Source organism: Triticum urartu, chromosome 5A (genome assembly GCF_056163025.1).
Source record: "Triticum urartu cultivar PI428250 chromosome 5A, HENAU_Tu73, whole genome shotgun sequence".
Taxonomy (NCBI): Eukaryota; Viridiplantae; Streptophyta; class Magnoliopsida; order Poales; family Poaceae; genus Triticum; species Triticum urartu.
Genome location: NC_141877.1, coordinates 157,089,461 through 157,114,029, shown reverse-complemented (window position 1 = coordinate 157,114,029; position 24,569 = coordinate 157,089,461). Strand labels below are relative to the sequence as shown.

The 24,569-nt window shown below is 44.1% G+C and overlaps 1 protein-coding gene across 1 annotated transcript; it reads left to right on the top strand.

Moving 5' to 3' along the window:
- The first annotated feature begins 14,194 nt into the window (after positions 1-14,194).
- Positions 14,195-24,289, top strand: LOC125508213 (OBERON-like protein). The gene is made up of 3 exons (XM_048672829.2): positions 14,195-14,415; positions 14,877-16,067; positions 23,471-24,289. Exons 2-3 carry the CDS (start codon positions 14,894-14,896, stop codon positions 24,085-24,087), a joined length of 1,791 nt encoding a protein of 596 aa, XP_048528786.2. The 5' UTR covers positions 14,195-14,415; positions 14,877-14,893; the 3' UTR covers positions 24,088-24,289.
- The last annotated feature ends 280 nt before the right edge of the window (positions 24,290-24,569 follow it).

Genomic DNA, 24,569 nt, shown 5'->3' with positions numbered 1-24,569 from the left:
AACAGTTAAAGTAATTTCCAATAGTCGAACGGATATTTTGTGTCTGTTGGATATAAAGACCCTTTGGGTAAGAAGTATAACAGCGTATATGCTTGTTTGTTCAGGAAGTGTTGCATACTTCTGCGAGTTGACGCGACACATCAAAGTAGTACTACTACTAGTAGTACTCCCTCCGATCCTAATTTCCCTGCGCATAAGTCGAGGCGCAGATACCAAGGAGGGCCTGGTTGTGTCTATACTTGGACAACTCACCTGACTGCGCACCAGGCAGACGAAGCTCGTGTCGTGTTGGTGCCGTGTGCGACCTGCACATTAACCAAAACCTCGCGCCTCCAGCTTAGCCTCCGTGTTTTAAACTTCTCAATCTCAAGGCCAAGGAGCAACGTGAAACCTATGATAGATCCAATCGGATGGTTGAGAACACTACAATTCGTAGCTACAGATGCGTGTGTGAGAGAGGACGAGTGCATGTGTGCACCTCTTCTCTTCCTGTATAACATACTAAACTCAGGGTACAAGTGTATGTGGGTGGCATCGACCTAGGGACCTAGAGATGGTGCGTGCGAGAAGTCCTGAGAGATAGCTGTACTGTGTCTAAAAAAGACTAGTCTATAGCTCGCCACGAGGCTATTCCTGTCGAACGCCCCAATAACCGTAAGATATGTATCCGATGGTGCCAGTTATTGCACGTACACAGTGGTAGAAAAAGAAGTACCATGCCATATGCTACACCACGGCCGAGAACACGTGCCCATGTTACGCCATCCGGGAATAGTGCCACACTTCGAAACTAGAACCGTCAATAAATTTTGAGCTTGCGTCTCATCACATTCCAAATTACTACTACCACGCTATATTTAATTGCAAAAATGTTCACACCGATCACAACCTAAATGGTTTCCCACTTAGGAGCGTATTAGTACTCGGTTATAAATACTACTATGCCAAGATGACTGCACATTCCTCCTCAACTCCTCATCCACAAAAACAAACAAGTCATTCAGAATCCTTCCCTTGCGTTTGAAATGGCTAGCATGAGTTCTGGGTAGAGAGTTTACCACTAGGGAGAGGCGAGCATGGAAGCGGAAGCACGAGAGATGTCCCGCCTCACCATGAAAGCAACCGACATGTCCCGCCGCGCGGAAGTAGCAGCATAGAGGTCCCGCCGCGCCACTGAAGTAGCACGGAGGTCCCATCGCGTCGTCGATGCATCAGACTGGTCCAGCCGCGTCGCGGAAGCAGTAGAGATGTCCCGCCGCGCCGCGAATGCAGCAGAGATGTCCCACCGCGCCACGGCGGCCTGGGAAAATGTCTCGCGGGTAGGCGACGACTCTTATAGGCGCATGCATGTGATCTTCCATAGCCAGATGGATCAGATCTCCGGCTGGCGAGGTTGCACTACAAAAAAAGACACTTCCGCGATGATACGTGTTTGTCACAATAGGTCCTGTTTTCTGTCATGCATGTACATCCATGAAAATTTTATGACAGAATCAAGATAGTCATACATGTACTGTCGTAGAAGTGTTCCATGACATTACGAAAATTATCATCGCGGAAGTGTCCACTTCCATGACGATAAATCGCGCGTCATAGAAGTGCTTTCATCAAGGGTGACCGACACGTGGCATCCATCGTAACGGGTCACCGTTAAGCTAGCGGGTCCGATTTTGGATCCGATAACCCGCTAATAGCCACGACCAATGCCGATTTTCTACGTGTAAAATTCTCATTGGCTGATGGAACCACGTGTCAGCTCTGCGCTGGCACAGGTGTCACTCATCCAATGGGCGAGATGCGCCTATGATATGTTGACACGTGGACCGGCCCAAAAGTGGCCCATAAATATTAAATGGGCCGGCCCAACTAAAGTCCCACAAGATTTAGCGGACCATAATGGGTCGGCCCAGCTAAAGGCTCACAAGAATTTGCAGACCATAATGGGTCGGCCCAGCTAAAGGCCCAACATTCTCAGTTAAGGCCCGTACGGCTAGTGTCAAATCGGCCCGTCAACGGCCCATCCTAAACTTGTCATTATCGCGGCCCATGGTCACTTCTGGCCTGTTAATAGTCCGCTAAGTATTTGGGCCGAATTACGGCCCGGTGTGTTTCTGGCCTGTTAAAGGTCCTGCTTCATTTGGGCCCATTTATAGGCCATTGAAACTTTCGGCCCATAAACAACCGTGAAGGATATGGGTCATATTCGGCCATGTCTGACATTCGGCCTGTTAGAGGCCCACTATAGATTTGGGCCACTTTCATCCTGTTGTGACTTTCGGCCTGTTAACGTTGGACGAAATCCATGGGCCATATGTGGCCCAACATCACACTGGGCCTACTAACAGCCCATATAAAAATGACACTAATCAAGCCCGACCGAATTTCCAGCCTGTTAAAGGCCCGTGTAGTAGGTCGGCGCATTTACGGCCCGTCTGAATTTCGGCATATGGACGATCTGCATTGTAAATGGGCCACCATTTCGGCCTGCTAAGACCAGTGGGTCATTTGGCACAATCAGGACCCAATCTTACTTTCGTCCTATTAAAGGCCCATGTTTTTATGGGCTCGAGATATTTACACTTGTAAACGGCCCATTTTACTGATGGCCCAAATTATGTTTAGGCCTGTTAAAGGCCCACTATGGGCACAGGCCTACCAGAAAAATATAAAAGCTTATGCTGATTTAGGCCCAGATATTTTTAGTGGGCTACATGTAAATTTCGGCCCAGAATCATTTTTAGCCCAATTGGAATGGGCCCGGCAAATGTTGGCATGTTAGGATCCTACGAAGCTTTCGGCTGAATACATTACTAAGATAAACCTACACTATACAAAAATAGCATCGTAATTACTGCAACCATTGGCAGCATCATAAATATTGTATCACAACAAAATAAATTCCAACCATACAACAAAGGCCTGTTGGCATAAAGTTTACAGTCCTTGCAGATAAAAGCACCATCAGATGTATAGAAGCACAGATCATTTGACCTAAGTGCTAATGTTTCAGGCTATAGAATCTGATGGAGCAGCATGATCATCCCCTTTTTTTCACCATTGCTCTTGAACAACGAAGCAAATGTCTGATAGTTTGGTTTCAAAACCATTCATATCTTCATGACATTTGTCAACCACTATTCTTGTTTCCGACACAACGTCCATTAGGGATTAGACTTGTGTCTGGAGCATAGATATATCACTCTTTCTAGCCGGAAGATTTTGTTCAGTAGGCGATTTGGACGAGGTTACCTTGACAACCAACCCAGAATTACGCAGGAAGGTGCTTTTTGCACTGTTAGTGGAGAGATACTGACGCACTACAGCAAGAGGTGACATTGTGCATGTGGTAGCCTCATCACCTTTAGGTGGTTGTGGCTGTTCAATCATTTGTTCCATAGCTTGATTAAAGTTTGAACTTGTAGATTAGTGTACAAGATAAGTTACTAATGAGACAAAACAAACAAAGTAGGTTTCACATTTATACATAACTTATTTTGGTGAACTACTGTAATACATTAGCATGTATTATAGTGCCAACTACATAATAAAATCACTTTCGGAACATATGTCCATGTAGCATGCCTACTGCATTGTCTATTTCCTCACATTCATTGACATCTAAGGATAAAGAGGCATGGTTTAAAGTAGGATGAACATAGTATGACATCATTCATATCATGGGCAAACAGATATAAAACAAACATGCTATTGTATCATTGTGTGCGCACGTGAACATCACAACTAGATTACAGATCAAGACCAAAAGAATATCCTTCATCTCTTTTAAACCATGTAAGGTGAAATGATACGTTAAGACAACTGTGTATAAAAGTGAATAGGGTAACTAACATTGGCTGCAAACCAAGCAGTTAAATGAACACATCACAGTACCAATCAATTCAAAGGTAGGAGGAGTAAGGACTTACAACAGCGGCCTGAACTAGTGTGCTCATGCCCTTCATCTTGCTGGTGTGGCAATCCTTCAAGATTTGCACTGCATTCGTTCAGGTTCTTTTTGGTCCGCACGGGTTTTCCTTTGTATTTGGAACAAGTCAATATAGATACGATAATATGGCACAGAAAAAAGAAGGAACTAGCAACTATTTACAAGAGCCTCGTAGTGTGCAATGTAGCTATGAGATCCCGTTGTCTGTTGGAATTTCACTTTAGAACGGTTGGTCTTGTTCTTCAAACAGTTAGCCTAAAAGAAGATACACTTGTAAGGCACATACATGAATACAAGTTCAATATGTGGTCCGATCAAATACATATACCCTATCTGATACTTTGGATCAGACTAGTGTTTAACAAGGGTTGTCCAGTCTTCATCTGTAATATATTCCACCAGAGATGTTTGGGTGATTTCAATGTTAGGCTTGCCTTCAAAGTGAGATTTTCTAAGGTGGTACCGATACTGTCGCAGAGCAGACTGAGAAACATGAGTGCATGCTTGTTTAGTTGCATCATCTTTCGAATCCAACTTGAACCTCATCTGTTGAAAAAAGAATGTGAGTCTTATTAGGAGGAAGCTAGAAAGTATGGCACAGAGCAAGACAATATTACAAATTGCGATGAATAACATTACTAACGGATAAATGGTCAAGGAAGGTGTTAAACTGGGTATTGCCTTTCTCATTCCTGTACTGGATCCACGTTGGGAGGATACGTGCATGACACCTAACGGCAATGGTTGCCTCTAATACTAACTTGGCTGACTCTGTAGCATCACGTGGCCTTTTTAAATCTGCCTCAAAATGGATCTCCATTCTTCCTCCTTTAGATTTTGCTAATCTGTCAAGCATTATCCCTGATGTTTGTTTCCGCTTGCGCCGTGGTGCTAGTTCAACAACGGATATGGAAAGTGTTAGTGCACATCAAACTGTGAGAGTACATATAAAGGAGCATGCAACTACAACTTGACTTGGTCAGGTACCGTCTTGGTGTTGATGCTCATGAGGTTCATCTGATCTTGCCAAGTCCTGTTGTGCCAGCAGTGCTTTGGAAGTAGTGTTAGGTGTGAAGGCAGCTTGAGGACTGGCCAGTTCTGGAGCAAACGAACAAGTAACTCGTTGAGATGCTGGTACAGCTGAAGCGGATGTTGCAGATGGTGGAGCAGGTGATACTTTGTTTGTAGATTTAGCTGGTGGACTTGGACCTTCTACTGCACTATAAGTACCAGCAGAATCTCAAGGGCAGATCCTTTTTCGTTTCACCCGACGAGTAACACCATTCCCTACCATATTCTTTTCCTTACTCTTTTTTGACTTTGCCATGTCAAGTCGTACCCACAACACAAAAGAATAAAATCGCTCTTCAAAACTCATTGATGCATGATACAGATAAGCAATACTTTGATGTAAGACAACCGTATGAGGATGGAATATGTAAGAAAAATAGGACGGCATGACATATTCACAACTACGATGTGTAAACTAAGCAAAAGGATTTTCAAGAAAATAGAAGTAATGCAAGCTAGACACCATATGAAAGATGCAACCAATATCACTCTTCCTAGTTAAAAGTGTCTTGTCATAAGTGGCATTTCGAAAAATTAGAAGCAGTAAAACGTAGAAATCAATGCAAGATGCAACCACTATCAAACCGCCATGTTAAAAGCGTCCAATCATGAGTGACTGATGCAGGATACACAACAGCAGTACTTTGATGTAAGAACATGGTATGATTGATAGATGCAGTGTATTCTAGACATAGAAAGGCATGTCATATGAACATGTATAACGTATAAACTCAGCAAGTGCAATTTAATCAAAATAGAAGAAATACAGGCTAGACAACATATGCAACATGAAACCAATTATCACACTGTCAACTTAGAGCAAGCACCTGCTATGGTGGAGTACGGGAGATGAACTCATCATGTAGACTTGGGACTTCAACCTGATTAGCAATAGCAGTGGCCAATCTAGAGAGTCTATGTTTGCGTAGGTCCGAAGGACCACCAACATCCCCTAACTTACTCTTTTCCTTCCTATTTTCTGATATTGCCTTATGAAGTCAAAACCAAAAGAAGATGAATAAAATTAGCTCTGCATAACTGGTTGATGCATGATACAAACGAACACTACTTTGATGTAAGGCAAGCGCAGAATAGGGGGGTGGAATATATACAAAAAAGACAGCATTGCATAAACAGACGTACGATAGGAGGATGAAATATGTATGAAAAACAGTAAGCAGAAGGCATTTCAACAAAATTAGAAGAAATGAAAGCTAGGCACCATATGAACATGCAACCAATATCACTCTATCAGGTAAAAAGTGTCTCGTTGTGAGTGCCATTTCAAGAAATTAGAAGCAGTACAAGCTAGAAGACAATGCAAGATGCAACCTACATCACACTCCCAAGTTAAATATGTCTTATGGATAAGTGATCGTTGCAGGTATAAGTTGTAATCTACGCAGATGCAATTCAACAAAATCAGAAGCAATACAAACTAGACATCATACGGAACATGCAACCACATATAACAGTTCCAAGTTAGAGCAAGCACCTATGATGGTGTACTAGGTGAGATGTGCTCATCATCTACACGTATGTTCTAGAAACAGGAACAAGTGTCATATTCACATGCATTATGTGTAAAGTAAGAAGATGCAATTCAACAAAGTTAGAAGCAATACAAGCTAGACATCATACGCAACATGCAACCACATATAATAGTACCAAGTTAGAGCAAGCACTTGTGATGGTGGAGTAGGGAAGATGTGATCATCATCTACACAGCTACGTTGACTGTCCAGCCTTGTGTTGTCTTGCGAATCTTGTTGGTAGGATGGCAGAGTAGAATCTGTAGAGACCCTCTGTTTGAGTTGCTCCGAAGGACCACCATCATCCACTGTCGGACTAATTTCCTTGAGTTGTATTGACTTTGCATTGTGAAGTCAAACCGATAAGAAAAAGGAATACAATTCGCTCTTCAGAACTCATTCATGCATGATATTGACGAACACTACTCGGATGAAAGGCAAACACATGATACGAGGATGGAATATGTACGAAAAACAGGATGGCGTGACATATTCACACCTATGATGTGGTAACTAAGCAGAAGGTATTTCAAAAAATTAGAAGCACTGCAAGCTAGACACCATATGAAAGGTGCAACCAATATCACTCTGTCAAGTTCAAACTGTCTGGCATTTCAACAAATTAGAAGCAGTACATGCTAGAAATCATATGCAAGACACAACCAATATCACAGTTGTAACACCCTAAAAAATTAATCATATTTTCATTAAGTAGAATTTGGCCAGAAATAAAATTTTGAATTATACTAGGTCATTTATTAATTTCATAGCTTTTTCTATTTTCTATTTTTACAAAACTCTTCCCTCCATAGAAGATTATTTTTGTAGAATGCTGTGGCCCTTGTTTGTTCTATAAATCATATCATTTATATCATAAACAACAGTAGGGAATATTTTCATAATAAAATTTGCCACAAGTAATTCTTTAAAAAAACATTTTCAGTAATTGAAATGCTTCTGTTGCACTACAAGTATTTTAAATAATGGTTTCAAAATCCCACAAAAATTTGGAGAAGTCAGATGATGCCTATAAATCACTTTTGAGCAAAAACCTAAGAATGTCTTTTGAAAATTTTGAGAGAAACATCCTCTTTTCAATTTTGTCCCATTTTTGAGTTACAACTGCAACCCTAATCTTCCTAGCTCCATTAATTTCGAAACTCTGCCATCTTCTAGTCCTTCCAACCAAAACCTTAACTCCAGGAGATCAGCGCTATTTGCATCTTTGAAGTCCACCAAAACCTCCTCTGAAGTTTCTGTCCAGAACTGAATTCTGCTAAAACTTGCACTAGCAAGTTTCTCATCTTGCCAAAATAACTCCACTATCAACTCTATCATCTAAAGAGACTCCATCCTGCCAAGTTTCAAATCCAACAAAGTCTCCTAGCTAGCTCTAGCATTCTGTCGAGCACCTTATGGTCATGTTAGAAAATTTGCAACTCTCTAACCCACACTGGACACTTGGTCATTTAGCCAAACCAACATGTCCATCACCCTTGCCACACTGGGACTCATCATCCTGTCAAATATCAACTCCATTAGAGCAATATAGACCACCGCGACATTTTGTCGAGCACGCTACGTGCACGTCTAGAGCGTGTCCAGAGCGCGCGTTTTGCACGCGTCGACACCGAGCTGCTGCCACCGCTCAGCCGTCTCCCCTTCTAAACCTAATCCTCCGCTGGATTAGCCCGACCAGATCGAGCCTCGCCGACACCTCCGCTTGGCCCCTAGCGCCGTCCACGACGACCAGGACCGCCGCCCAACGAGTATGCCTTCACCACGTCTCCGTCTGAGCCCCTTTCGCTTAAATACTAGCGGCTCGAGCTCATCTGCAGCTCACCGGCCTCACAAGTGACACACCGGCCATGCCTACCTTGCCAACGCCCACACGTTCGCGTTGAATGGCCGCCGCCGCCGTGTCCATCCTCTGGAAGCCGCGGCACCGCTCTCCCCCTATTTAAGCTTTCCCCGAGCCCTCTCAGTCCATCACCACCTCTCTCCCTCCCTCACTGATCCTCCCATAGTAGCAGAAAGATCAGAGATGGTCATCTTCTTCTTCTCCGACAACCACAGCCGCCGCCTCTGCCTCGATCATTCCGGCGCCACCAGGGCCCCCCTTTCCACTCTCTTCACCAGAAGCTCTTCCTTCATCCCTCGAATCCATCCCCATGCTTGATTTTGGTCAGGGGCCGCCGTAGGCGAAAGCCCCATCCCACCCGACGCCGCCGTCCGCTAGAGAGCTTGCCGTCAGTGACTCTGTCCACTTCGGTGACCATGGCGGGTACCCACGGGACCGTCTCGACCTCATGGGTGGCCTCGGTTTTCCGAACGGTGCCGCCGTTCGCCAGTAGGCTTCGCCGGAGCACCGCCTCTATTTCGGCCAGAGGAGAAGGCGCGGGGTGGACTGGTCAAACCTGACTAGTGGGCCAGGCGGACCCACTGTCAGTGACCGAGCACCACGCCTGCGCGTCTGTAAGTGGAGATGGGTTTCCTCGATGTCGGCACCACGCAGGGAAGGCGTAATCCCAGGAATTTGCCTTTCGCATCATCAGCCTTCCCGAGCAGCCGAACAGCTGGGCTCGGCCCAGTCACGCCAGACGGCTAAGTTCCGCCCAGTGCGCATTCTTGCCCTTTTCGCATTTTCTTTTCCAGAAGATCTCAAATAATTCCACAACAGCCATTTCATATCCAAATTCGATGATTCAAATTTCTACCTACTTATAAATTCATGATCCATTTATCCAGATAGGGTGAACATTTTTCCCAGGCCTGGTTTTTGCTGGATCTAATAAATAGTCCATTTCCTTGATTATTCCAGCTTAGTAAATCCATAGGAAAATCATATGACCTCCAAATGACTTGATTCTTTTTCTGTTATTTCTCAAATTCCATCTGCTTTATTTTTGTATCTATTTCAAAAATTTCCAAACAACTTTTTAGCACTATTTTGGCTTTATGTGGTAATTGAGTTATTTTGAAAATAGGAAAATGGAGGGGAGATATAATTTTCCAAGTTCTGGAGTGCACCTAATCTTTCTGCATGCTCAAGGCAATCGTCTTGAACACATGATATGGTGATTGCATAGTTGTTTGTTTGCATGTAGAATTGTATTATGAATATATTCAACTCATATGAAATTACCATTCTATAGCCTATAACAATCCTTGTGGAATAAGGTCATTCTTATCATTAGGAACAACAGCAATACCTCCTTTCTTAGGGACACGATGGACATGACTTACCCATCTACTATCAGCTATAGGATAGATTATACCTGCTTCCAGAAGTTTTAATATTTCCGTTCTTACCACTTCTTTCATATTCGGATTTAACCGACATTGGTGATCAACAACGGGTTTAGCATAAGGTTCCATACTAATCTTTTGCTGACATAGAGTGGGACTGATGCCCTTAAGATCATCAATAATCTTTCTTCTTCATGTTCTGAAAGGTTAGCACTAATAATAACAGGATAAATATTTTTCTCATCGAGATAAGCATATTTCAAAGTGTCAGGTAATTGTTTTAATTCAAACATAGGGTCACCTTTAGGTGGAGGAGGACCTCCTAGAGTTTCAATAGGAAAATTATGCTTAAGCAGAGGTTGTTGTTCGAACAAGATTCTATCTATTTCATTTCTTTCGTGCATATGCAAATCATTTTCATGGTCTAGCAGATATTGTTCTAATGGGTCAGTAGGAGGTATATCAATAGAAGCAAGACCAATAATTTCATCCTTACTAGGCAATTCTTTTTATGAGGTTATCTACTAATCTTGGAAAAATTGGACTCATGAGACTCATCACTAAAGCTAGCACCGACAGTTTGTTTCTCACAATCTATTTTAGCATTAACGGTGTTCAAGAAAGGTCTACCAAAGATAATGGGACAAAAGTCATCCTGTGGGGAACCAAGAATAAGAAAATCAGTAGGGTATTTTATTTTCCCACACAAGACCTCAACATCTTTAACAATCCCAAGTGGCGTGATGGTGTCTCTATTAGCAAGTTTAATAGTAACATCTATGTCTTCTATTTCAGCGGGTGCTATGTCATTCATAATTTCTTGATATAAGGTAAAAGAAATAGCACTCACGCTAGAACCTATGTCGCATAAACCATGATAACAGTGATCTCCTGTTTTAACTGAGACAATAGGCATGCCAACAGCGGGTCTATGTTTATCTTTCCCATCAAGTTTGGCAATTCTAGCAACTTCACCAACGAAGTAAATAACATGCCCATCAATATTATCGACCAAGAGATCCTTAACCATAGCAACACTAGATTCTACTTTGATTTGCTCAGGGGGTTTAGGTGCTTTGATATTACTTCTACGGACCACAGTTGAAACCTTAGCATGTTCTTTTATCTTAACATGAAAAGGTGGGTTCTCGATGTAAGCAGTAGGAACAACTGGATCAACATTGTATATGATAGTTTCTTCTTTAGCAACTATCGGTTCTTTAATTTCTTCTTTAATAGGGGGATGATATTTAAACCACTTCTCTTTAGGGAGATCAACATGAGTAGCAAAAGATTCACAGAAAGAGGCTACTATCTCAGAATCAAGTCCATATTTAGTGCTAAACTTTTGAAAAGCATCGATATTCATAAAAGATTTAACACAATCAAACTTAAGCTTAATACCTGACTCTTTACCTTCGTCGAGTTTCTAATCTTCAGAGTTGCGTTTATTTCTTTCCAAGAGGTCCTACCTGAATTCAATAGTCATCTTCATAAAAGAACCGGCACAAGAAATATCAAGCATGGATTGATCATTACGAGAAAGCCGAGCATAGAAGTTCTGAATGATAATTTCTCTCAAGAGCTCATGATTGGGGCATAAATATAACATTGACTTAAGCCTCCCCCCAAGCTAGAGCGATACTTTCTCCTTCACGAGGCCAAAAATTATATATATAATTCCGATCACGATGAACTAGATGCATAGGATAATTTTTTTGATGGAATTCCAATTTCAACCGATTCCAATTCCAAGATCCAATATCATCGCATAACCTATACCATGCCAATGCCTTTCCCTTTAAGGATAAAGGTAAAACCTTCTTCTTAGCTTCATCTCCGGGTAAACCTGCAAGATTAAACAATCCACAAATTTCATCCACATATATCAAGTGCATGTCAAGATGTTCGGTTCCATCACCTGCATAAGGATTAGCAGTTGTTCTATCATACCCGAAGGAATTTCATATTCAATATTTTCAGTAGGTGCAGTGGGTTGAGGGGCAACTAATTGTGGTTCCGATCGAGGTGAAGATACCCCGAACGAACCCCTCAAAGGATTGTTCTCCATAGTAACAAGTGACGATAGATTTCAGCACGTAGTAAATTTTTTCCTTACCAATTTCCACTTACCAAGAGCGCTTCACTCCCCGGCAACAGCGCCAGAAAAGAGCCTCGATGACCCACAAGTATAGGGGATCAATCATAATCCTTTTGATAAGTAAGAGTGTCGAACCCAACGAGGAGCAGAAGGAAATGACAAGTGGTTTTCAGTAAGGTAATACCAACAAGTGCTGAAATTGTAAGTAACAGATAATTTGGTAGCAGGATAATTTGTAACGAGCACATAATGGTAACGACAAATAATATGCAGCAAGATAGCCCAATCCTCTTGTGGCAAAGGACATGCAAAAACGGTTTCTTATAATAAGCAAAGTGTTCTTGAGGGCACACGGGAATTTCATCTAGCCACTTTCACCATGTTGGCTTGATTTGTGTTCACTATTTTGATAATTTGATATGTGGGTGGATCGGTTCTTAGGTGTTGTTCTTACTTGAACAAACCTCCTACTTATGATTAACCCCCTCGCAAGCATCCGCAACTACGAGAAAAGTATTAAGATAGAATCTAACCATAGCATTAAACTTCTGGATCCAAATCGGTCCCTTACGAAGTAGCGCGTAAACTAGAGTTTAAGCTTCTGTCACTCTAGCAACCCATCATCTAATAACTACTCCATAATGCATTTCCTTAAGCCCAAATATGGTGCAGTGTCATGTAGTCGATGTTCACATGACACCACTAAGGGCATCACACCATACATATCATCAAAATATAGAACACATATCAAGTTCACATGATTACTTGCAACATGATTTCTCTCATGAACTTAAGAATAAAAATAACTACTCACAAGTGATAAACATGTTCATGATCAGAGGGGTATTAAATAGCATAATGGATCTGAACATATAATCTTCCACCAAAAAAACATATAGTGATTAACTACAAGATGTAATCAACACTTCTAGTCACCCACAGGTACCAATCTGAGGTTCTGGTACAAAGATTGAACACAAGAGATGAACTAGGGTTTGAGAGGAGATGATGCTGGTGAAGATGTTGATGAAGATTGGCCTCCCCAAGATGAAAGGGTTGTTGGTGATGATGATGACGATGATTTCCTTCTCCGGGAGGGAAGTTCCCCCGAGGGAATCGCTCCACCGGAGGGAAAAAGTGCTCCCGCCCAAGTTCCGCCTCAAGACGGCGGCGCTCCGTCCCAAAAGTGATCTTCTTATTTTTTCTAGGTCAAAATGACTTATACACCATAAGATGGGCACCAGAGATGGGCCGAGGAGGGCACAACCCACTAGGGCGTGCCTGGGCTCCCTGGCGCCCCCAGATGGGTTGTACCCACCTGATGGGCCCTCTCTAGTAATTATTCTCTTCAATAATTCTTATTTATTCCAAAAAAATTCCTCGTGAAGTTTCAGCTCATTCTAGAGTTGTGTAGAATAGGTAGCCTGATGTAGCTTTTTCAAATCCAAATTTACAGCTGCCGGAATTCTCCCTCTTTGTGTGAACCTTGCATATTATGAGAGAAAAGACATTAGAATTACTCCAAAAAGCATTATTATACATAAAAACATTATAAATAACAATAGGTAAACATAATGCAAAATAGACATATCAGCCAGTGTTGGTCAAGTGTATCCAGCGAACCACTATGTGGTGTTTGAGTCTGGCGTACTAGCCAAGTGGCTGCCTGTGTATCGGGTGATATACCCGGACACCGTTAGTAAGGGGTTGTTTGGTTTGTCACTAAGATTGTCAAATGTTGCCACACCTGAGGTTAGGCAGGTTTGACCAACTTAGGTTAGTGTTTGATTCAAGCCACACCTTAGACAAGTCACACTAGGGCCCCACATGACATACATATAAAAAATGTAGCAAGGTTTCCTTAGGCTTGCCAACTTGTGACTCTTATTTGACAAGCTTGGCAAAAATGTGTGGCAAAGTATGGCCATGCAAGGCCTAGAATCAAACAACCCCTAAAAGTAATAAAGCTACCCAAATAATAACGCCAACCCGTGTGGCACGAAGCAATTCTGCCCACATGTTTTTTGATGGCAACTTTAGTTACAAGAGGATGGCAACTTTAGTTGTGAAGTATTGCAACTTACTATTTGGATGACAAGTTGATTTTTTTTGATTTTTTTTTTTCGAATGACAATTTTCGTGTAGAAAACATGTGGATAGTGTTACTACATGCCACACGTGACGTATGAAGCTATGCTTTGCCTTAAAAAAAATCAAGCAGGTGCCCTTCCCTTTCAGTTTGCTCGTGGATCCCACCTCCAACCCCGCGTCGCCCACCGGTCAAGCCGGTCTCCCTCCGTTCCCCACACCGGCGACGTCCGGTCTCGCTTCCCTTCGTGCGTTCGCTCGACTCGTCGTCTCCGTTTCGTTTGGTTTCGTTGGGTTGGACTCCATTTGTCGCACACAAAACCAAAAATTATTAGAGGCGACGAAGAAGGGTGCGAACCCGCCGCCGTTCCGGGTTCCGATTAGATAGAGCTGTCGCGCCGCCGATCCCGTCGCCCCGCCGCGCCGAGGTGAGCAGCTCGACTTCCGATTCGGCTCCAACTGCTAGGGTTTGGTCCCCGTATACAGTAGCAAGGCCATGGGCTCACATACCGAGGTTTGGGTGTCCTGATTAGTTCGATCGATGGGGTTCTTGCTGTGGACTCGACCTGCGCAGTCTCGCGCTCTACGCGAGCTCCTCACAGGTCTCGACTAGCTCCCCGTACGCAGCGGGAAGTTAGGTCCACGTTAGCTGAATCGGCGAATTGTTCGTGGTTCACATGTCTCTTCGCTGAGAGATGCGCGGAAGGTACCGTTGTAGTACTGGATTCGGTCTGTGATCAACCTTGTCGTTGCTTAATTCGGATCTGGTCCTTGGCTGCTCAAGGCGTAGAGCACAGTGGCTCAAATGGGTCCTATGCTGATGCTATGTTTTCAATCCTAGACCATTCTTCTATGTAGTATTAAGTGTTTGAACTTTGTGTTGTTGCAGCTTACAGTTTGTGCGTCATGGGGACTTCTTCAGGTGCGAATTTCCATCAACAGCCTCCGCCCCAGGGGATGCTGCCGCCTCGCCATGGTGCCCGGGCCCCTAGCCTGCAGACTTCCCTCTCATTGGCCTCGTCGGAACAGGTTGGCTCGCCTGAAATGCAGGAACCTGTGTCCAATTCTGACCAGGGCCATGACTCTGCCACCGAAAGTGCAAGTTCGAGGGAGACCTGGCCTGTAGAGCCGGAACATAGCAATGCTGCTGCTGCTAGTAGTGGCGGTGCTGTGAAAAAGGTGGAGATGGAAAAGGATATCAGAAATGGTATCCCCAAGTTGCAGGTTATTCGTGGAAGCTCCCGCATCGATAGGGTGTCACTGAGGGAGATTGCGCGGGAGAGAGTGGACCTAGTTGTTGAGAAAATGAAGGTAATGCCAGAGGAGCACCTGGAGGAGATTAAAAATGAGCTCAGGTCGATTCTGGAGGGGACAGGGGGCTCTCATCATATTGAGGAGTTTCTGTATCTGCAGAAGTTTGTCCAGGGCAGAGGTGATTTGACACCAACTATGCTTTCAATGGCCCATCATGTCCAACTGGAGATCCTCGTGGCAATCAAGACTGGAATCCAGGCGTTTTTGCACCCCAGCGTCACCATTCCCCAAAGCCACCTGGTGGAGGTCTTCTTGTATAAGAGGTGCCGGAACATTGCTTGCCAGAGTGCTCTCCCGGCTGAGGAATGCAGATGCAATGTATGTGCTAACAGAAATGGGTTTTGCAACCTTTGCATGTGCGTGATTTGCAACAAGTTTGATTTTGAGGTCAACACATGCCGATGGGTTGGGTGCGATTTCTGTTCCCATTGGACGCACACCGACTGTGCGATTCGTGTTGGCCAGATTGGGACAGGGCAATCAATTAAGAGCGGCACCGGTCATGCCGAAATGCTTTTTAGGTGCCAGGCTTGCCAGAAGACATCAGAATTATTCGGTTGGGTTAAGGATGTGTTTCAACAATGTGCTCCTGGTTGGGATAGGGATGCCTTAGTACGAGAGCTTGAGTTTGTTTGTAAGATATTTCGTCTAAGCGAGGACCCAAAAGGAAGAAATTTGTTCAGGAAATGTGCGAATCTGATTGAAAGATTGAGGAATAGTTCTCCTGATTCTGTCAATCCTAGGATGATACTGCATGCACTTCGAGGTTTGTGTACTTCTGTTGCTCCATCATTTTCTGATGCTATGTAGCCCTTATTTGATTGTTTCTACTGTTTTTGGTAATCCTATTACCATTCACCACCCCTAATTCATTCATGTGCTTATGTTTTACCATCATATAGGTAGACGACAAAAATTGATCTAGACATTCAAATTATCCAATAAAATATATGTTTATTCATCAGCCATCTGTTGCTTTGTTGCACAAAGACATGTACTTCAAGAATCTGTTGGTTACTTGCTTCATTATTTAGTTTTCCATTGTATGTTATTGTATATCTTATGATTGAACCACCATAAGGAGTTAACTGCTTCAATAACGGTAAGGTGGGGTCAACTCAGCCAGAAAGCTGCAGCAAGTTGTTTAGTAACTGTTGGTTCTTGGTTGGTTTAACAAACTTGGTGATTTTTATCTTTCCTATGCCGATTGGTTTCAATGAACTGTGTGCCGGTTTTGGTTGACATTTTATTGGAGAAAGATTTTCTTTACCATCCAGAGCAACTATAATATGATCACAATGTTTGGTGCACAATGGCCAACCGTCGCTACCAAGCTACGGCTCAATTCATATATGTATATTTGTTAAAATGCGAATGCTTCAATATTTTATGCTATAGTCCAGCTCATATTACTTGTATGTGTGCCCTTATAAAAATGGCAACTTATATACATGTCCCAAGAGTTTGTTGGGGGGTGACATGGTATGCAAACCCATATCTCCAAAGTTCTTTGAATGAACTGTGTGTTGGCGTTGGTTTTCTTTGGCATTTTGTTAAGAAAGGTTTTCTATGACATCCCGAGCAACTATGTTATGCTCATAATGTTTGGTGCACAATCTTGTTTGGGACTTGTTAACAAATCTGCAAACTGTAACTTGAAAGGCACATACTAAAGAGCAATAACGTCATCCTGCACACCAGCGCGCACAAAAGAAGCATCAAGACCAATATGCTTGGTGAGCTCATGCTTCATAGGGTTGCACACAATACTTATAGCACATGTATTGTCTGACAATAGTGTAGTAGGTGTAGTAACAGACACACCAAACTCCCGAAGTAACCATCGTAACCTAGTTACCTCTGCGGTCAAAAGAGTCATATCTCACAACTCAGCCTTTGCACTCGAACAGGAAACTGGAACTTATTTCTTCATCTTCCAAGCAATTAGAGAACCACCAAGGTAAACACAGTAAGCAGAAAGTGAACGGAGATCCGAGAGATCACTAGTCCACGTAGCATTTGAATAGGCCTGAACCTCTAAGGAACTGGAGTGAGGAAAGAACAGACGGTGAGAAATCGTGCCACAAAGATATGAGAGAACACGGAGAAGGTGACTAACCAAAGTGGTAGCAAAAACAAACTGACTCAAAATATGGACATGATAGGAGGTATCCGACGAGTGACAGCTGGATAGACAAGTCTCCAAACAAGATGGCGATAACGTGTCAGATCAGGCAAGGGGTCACCATCAAAAGCACAGAAGTGAACATTGAGCTCCATGGGAGTCTCAGCAGTGCGCTCATCAGTAAGAGCAGCACGAGCAAGGAGATCCTGGATATACTTTTCTTGGGAACTAAAAAAAGCCATCAAAGGTAGCAGAGACCTCAATCCCAATAAAGCAACGAAGAGGGCCAAAGATCAAACATAAGAAACTGCTCACTAAGACTTGCCTTCACAAAGGCAATATTCTCAGGGTCATCACCAGTGATGATCATGTCGTCAACATATAGAAGGAGAAGAGTCCGACCATGAGTAGGAAGGTGGACAAATAGTGCATTATCATGAGCACTCGCTAAAAAACCAGTGGCGGTCACCATAGAGGCAAAACGCTCAAACCAGGCATGAGGGGCTTGCTTAAGGCCATAGAGAGAGTGACGAAGACGGCAGGCCATGCCGTTAGGAACAAAATACCTAGGTGGTGCCTGCATGTAAATCTCCTCACACAATTCACCATTAAGAAAGGCATTCTTAACATCAAGCTGAGACACATACTGGTGGCAAACAGAGGCCACAACAAGAAGTGGTCTTATGGGCCACATGAGCAGAAGTCTAGTCATAATCACTCGTGGTATTTGCATGGAAGATGCCATGGGATGGCTAAGAGAGGTGAGAGCAAGGCTACGGTGGAGATCCGGGACTGGATTGGGCAACAACACACGGTGATATACCCAGGTTCGGGGCCCTCGCGCGGAGGTAACACCCCTACTCCTGCATGTCTAATTTATATGGAGTGTATATGGTGGTACATGGTTGCTCCTTGAGCTGTTTGGGTTCCATGGAGAAAGTCTCCCTGTGAGCCTCTAGTTGGCTGCTTCTAGCTAGAGGAGATTGATCGGGAAGGAGAAAAATTGAGCGTGCGTGAGCCCTTGCCATGGGAGGCTCCCTAGTGCACCTTATAAACTGGTGCCCAGGGGACAAGGGATGGCCCAGGCAGCCTAACAAATACTATTTGAGATGACACATGCTCGTACGTACAGTGTTTGCTATTCATCGATAGTGCTCCATTGTAGAGCATGGCCGTATCGTCCGCGCAGGTCTGACGGGACGTGGCAGTTGACTTCAGGCAGTTGGCCGGCTGGAGCAGCAGGCCAAGCCAGGCGGGCCGCCAACTCGACTCGCTGATTCGGGACTACCCGGGGTCATCCCCCCCCTCCCCCCGACAATCACGACCATGCTCCTGCTGAAAGCCACGAGCCACAAGAGGAGCTTTATAGCAGTCAAGAGAACCATCGAACCGAGTCTTAACCTTGTAGACCAACTTACAAGTGGTGAGATGAACACGCGGAGGAAGAGAAACAAGATCCCACGTGTCGGTGCGCTCAAGAGTAGCAATCTCCTCGGCCATCGCAAGCTGCCATTCGGGATGATGAACAACATCACGATAAGAAGTCGGCCCAAGCACAATAGTGCCAGAAAAATCATAGCGGTCAACAGGCGGAAGCGGGCGATGACGTAAGTCATAAGTATGCTGAGACAAGGAAGATGGCACACCAGAAGTAGACTCATCGACAACACGTGGACGACGGGTATAATAATGAGGAAAAGAAGGAACAATACGAGGAGGAATCCCCGGGATAGACTAAGGTGATGGAGACGGGGAAGGCATTGGGGATGGTGGTGCAAAATCCTGGGATATGCGAGGTGAGGAAACCATAGGACATGGTGGCACCGGATCTGCAACAATCGGAGAAGCATGAGCAGTGAGATGGGTGGACAAGGGCTCAACAGGAGCGATAGGCGTGTCAAGAAAAGTGAGGAAAGATATATCCTCGAGCGAAAAGGTTGAGGCAGATGGATGCTGGTAGAAGGGACAAGACCCAATGAATGTCACTTCTCGAAAAATACGCATTCGACTATTGACATGATCCCAACAACAATAACCCTTATGCTCATCACTCTATCCTAAGAAGACACTTGATAGATTGAGCGGTCAGTTTGGTGTGTTTACGGAGGGGCAAGAAGAACATAGCAAACTAGAAAAGTGAGGAAAGATATATCCTCGGGTGAAAAGGTTGAGGAAGATGGATGCTGGTAGAAGGGACAAGACCCAATGAAAGTCACATCTCGAAAAATACGCATTCGATGATTGACATGATCCCAACAACGGTAACCCTTGTGCTCATCACCCTATCCTAAGAAGACACACTCGATAGATTGAGCGGTCAGTTTGGTGCATTTAAGGGGGGGGGCAAGAAGAACATAGCAAACACAACCAAACAAACGGAGCGCCGAATAATCTGGAGAACGATAAAAAAGACGCTCGAAAGGAATGCAACCCTGCAGAGTAGAGGATGGTTGAATGTTGCTGAGATATGTGGAAGTGGAGTCAGCCTCACTTTCCAAAAGTGAGGTGGAAAAGAGGTGGCAATCATCAACACACAAGCTGTATCAAGAAGGCGACGATGCTTGCACTCAGCCACACCATTGACAAGAGAACTGAGCAAGAGTACCCTGCAGAACAAGGACTCCAAGCAATGTCTTGGAGATATACTCCAATAGAGTCAACACGGGACACATGAATAGGCGTAGAGAACTGAGTGTGAACCATGGCAGTAAAACACTTGTATATAAATATAACCTCACTACGAGAAGACATAAAATATATCCAGGTATGTCAAGAGAAATCATCTATGAAGATAATATAGTAACGATGGTCTCCTTTCGAGGCAAAAGGAGCTAGACCCCATACATCAGAATGAACAAGGTTGAAAGGATGCTGAGGCACAATCTCATGAGGATAAGGTAACTGAACCTGTTCACCAAACCGACAACCCTTGCAGTCTAAAGACACACTGCCAGAGACAGGTTGGAGAAGACCACGTCGAACAAAGGATGAGAGCCGAGAGCCACACAAGTGACCAAGGCGATGATGCCACTGTTGAAAAGAGCTGGTAGACAGGCAACCGAGACGGAGAGACTGGCGGTGGTGGCAGTGAAGGATGTTGGGGGCCAGCTAGGGGTGGGCAGAAAAACAGAGAACCGAAGACCGGAGCCGAAAAACCCAGGACCGAAGCCGAAAAACCCGAGGACTGAAACTGCAGTTGTTTACTTGGTTGGCAAAAATAAGAAACTGAAATTACTTCGGTACGTTCGGTCATTGGACCAGGTTGACCGAATTCACCGAACTGACCGAAATATTGTACACAGCCCGTCAGTAAAGCCCAATAGCCCATGCATACGAAGCTTTTCTAGCCCTTCTCAATCGAAACAACACAGCCCCGTACCGCACCTTATCCCAAAATGAGCTACAGGCTTCACGCACGCATATCCAGCGCCGCCGCCTCCATTTGCCCGCCTCGCACAGTCCCAGCGGCGGCTGGCTGTTCCAATGGTCCATGGCCCCGACTCGGTGCGGCGGCAACTCCCATACTCCCACGCGGCGGCAGCCGAAGACTCACATGGTGCCCACTCGGCGACGGCGGCAGCGCCCATGTTCCCACGCCACAGCGGCGGCGGCGCCCATGGATCCCACATGACGGCGGGCGACGGCGTCATGGTTCGCATGCGGCAGCAAGCCAAGCACCGTCAGTCCTTGAAAGTCGGCGGTTATACCGAGGATTCCCACCACAATAGCTGATTGCTCGTTGTTTCTTTTGACTCCCGATTCCATTTTCTTTTTTGAGGATTAAATCCCAATTTCTTGCTCCATAACAAATATCTCAGTGCTCTTCGGTTGTAACTGAGGCCCGAACCGAATTATCGGTCCACCGAAGTCTCGGTCATTCATTTTTTGTAGGATCGAACGGTTAGTAAATTAAGGAAACCGAATTTTAAGATAACCCGAAGCACCGAACCGAACGGTTCGGTCTAACCTCGAATGCCCAGCCCTAGGGCCAGCATCTAGGAGAACACCAGTGTGATGATCCTGAACAAGACATGAGCCAAAGTTGAGAATGACCCTGTAATGAGTCAACAATCTGATCACCAAAAATGAGTTGCATGGTAAGTTGAGGAACATGAGCAACATGAAAAGACAAAGTGCTAAGAATACCTCGACCATTAACTAGGAGGGAGGTACCATTAGTAGCAAGAACACAAACAGGAGAATCGAGAGGTCGAATAGAGCACAGAGTGGATGAATCATGAGTCATATGAAAAGATGCTCCAGCATCAAGAATCCACAAAGATGTACCTGCCTGTGTAGAAGGTGGTCTCACAATTCCAGAAGAGTTGGTAGCAGAACCAACTGAACCTGTTGATGCAGAACCAGAAGATGCAGCTAGCAGGCATTGAAGTTGTGCAATCTCCTGCTCGGTCAGGGGCTCAACTATAGAGGTTGACGTTGGTGCGCCCAGAAATGGAGAGCCAGAGGCAATCAGCAGGTCACGAAGTCGCATAATCTCCTGCTCAACTGAAGTAGTCGACTTAGCAGCACTAGGAGAGGAGTTGCCACCAACGCCTGCTGCTAGATGAGGCCGTGTAGTATGACCAGTATCGTCTGCAGAAGCCCATGGAGAAGGCGAGGTTGCATCTAGACAAGCACCAAGTGCCAAGGGAAGGTGTGGGTGCGAGGCGTAGTTGATGGAGCGATATGCACCAACACTGCTGTGGTTAGCTAGAGATACTTTTACCATCTTCAACCTTAGTCTTGATAGACATGAACACCATTACGAGGTGACCCATACATCAATACCTCTACCATGAGGACCTGAACCTGGGTAAACGCTTTGTGTGCAAGCATGATCTCTTCTGTACTTCCGGTCATGCGCACCACCCTATCGGGACTACTGACAGTTTCCAGTTTCTTCACTAAGCTACGGCTCAACTCATTTATGCATTGTTTAAAATGCGAGTGCTTCACTCTTTTTATGCTATATAATCCAACCCATATTATTTCTTAAGTTGTGCTGTCAAGCTGTTGATTTTTGGTAGGATGGAGAGACTCCATAATTAAATTAAATGAGGTCATTTGCTATTGATGTCAGAAAAGAATTTGAGACACATTCATCAATCATCAGCCATCACATGATTACATGGTGAAAGAAAGAGCTAGTATTGTTTCATTCTTTATTTTTTCTTCCAATTTAATCCATTTTGGCACCTTCCTGGTGACCTGTTACCATTTAACTGCAATAACTTAATGTTAAAGGTTTCAGTAACCGATTTGTATTGATTTTACACAAGTCTAAATGAAAATCATTTCTATGAGCAGCTCCTGGAAAGTTTAAGATGTAGAAAGTTTAGATATTTTGTCAGGAAAGGATTATTTATTACCGAAGTTATCTCCCTGAATTCATATTCCTCTAGGACTTACTCGATCTCATTACAAGTACAATAGCAGTCAACCAGTTATCTCCCTCACAGTTACAAACTACAATAATCCTAACCAAAGGTCATAGCGCTGGAATTTAACAAATTTCTAGCAAGCACATAGCTTTCTAGAGGCAAGGCTATGTGTATAAATTTCTAGCAAGCACATAGCTTTTTACAAGTGTATAAGTTGGTTGGCTGAACTCTACATGTGTTTTGCCTGAGCTCAGTGTCAATTATGCCTACTTTATTCATTTTTTATGTCACATTTAAGTCAATTAGTCATCTGAGTCTCTTTATAACACAGTTGTCATCACTACTTGGTTTCCTTCCACAGTTACAAATTACAATAATCCCCAACAGGTCATAGTACCAAAATCTTTAGAAGTTCTAGCAAGTACATAGTTTTATACACTCTAGATGCTCCCTTTGTACATGTGTTTAAAGTTGGTTGGCTGGATTCTGCTTGTCCTTTGTCTGAGCTCAGTACTGATCATGCCTATTTTATTCATTTTGCATGTCACGATTAGTCATTCGAGTCTCTTAGTAACATGGTTGTTACCATTTGCAGTTCGCTTGGCTGCTTAGGAATGAACTGACTGATAAATGCTTTATTTTGGTATGCTTATGTTTTCACAGAGCTTGAGATGGATTCCCCTAAGAGCTCTGAAAATGAAGAATCGGGACGCTTGATCACTCCCCAGGAGGCATGTAATCGTATTGCAGAGGTAGTCCAAGAAGCTGTCAGAAAGATGGAGCTTGTTGCTGAAGAGAAAATGGGACTGTACAAAAAGGCTCGCACCGCTGTGGAGGCCTGTGACCGTGAGCTTGATGAGAAGGCCAGACAAGTTCAGGAGTTCAAGGCCGAGAGGCTGCGGAAGAAGCAGCAGGTGGAGGAGCTCGAGAGCATTGTTCGGTTGAAACAGGCCGAGGCTGAGATGTTCCAGCTCAAGGCAAGTGAGGCCCGCCAGGAGGCTGAGAGGCTCCAGAGCATCGCGCTTGCCAAATCTGAGAGGGCTGAGCAGGACTACGCTAGCCTCTACCTCAAGCGGCGCCTGGAGGAAGCGGAGGCAGAGAAGCAGTTTCTTTTTGAGAAAATAAAGCTTCAGGACGGCCATAGGCCCCCGCAGGCGAGCAGCAGCGTGCCTGCTGATTCCTCTCAGGCTCCCTCTCAGGCGTTGATGCTGTCCAAAATTCAGGACCTTCTCAAGAACGTTCGTACCATGCCGACAAAGTCGGAGGCGCATTCAAAATAAGAGCAGCAGGTGCACTTCAGATTTGGGATTACATGTTGTGTTATTGTGCTAATGTATGGTGACTTCTGTGTGATGTGTTAAGAGTATAATGGGCGGTGCCCCCCTTGGAAAATCGAATATTAATGTTGTTGGCGATATCGTGATATGATATACTCATGTAGGCTACATATTTTAATTTGGTTATTACTTTGAGTAAGTGATCTATTCGTTGTTAGAAGTTTGATGAAACTGATGAGAAATAGTTGGAAGGAAACAAACGCTGATAGATCTACTCACTGTTTTCTAAAATCACTAATTAAGGGTACCCTTGAAAAATTCACTCCCACCTTCTCTGGCTGCATGCGTGTCACTTATGGGGACATGAGAGTTATCCTTCTTTTAGATTTGCTTTCTATAAAACATTTTATTTCATGTGTCGCTTGTCGTAATTTGAGATTTTTTTTAGACTTTTTTTTAAAAAATGTTTTATCTTTGGGAACACG

Bases quoted from the DNA above. Each gene is read 5' to 3' on its own strand.
- LOC125508213 (XM_048672829.2), top strand. From the start codon at position 14,894: ATGGGGACTTCTTCAGGTGCGAATTTCCATCAACAGCCTCCGCCCCAG. The intron at 16,068-23,470 runs GTTTGTGTACTT...ATGTTTTCACAG, and splicing joins GATACTGCATGCACTTCGAG to AGCTTGAGATGGATTCCCCT.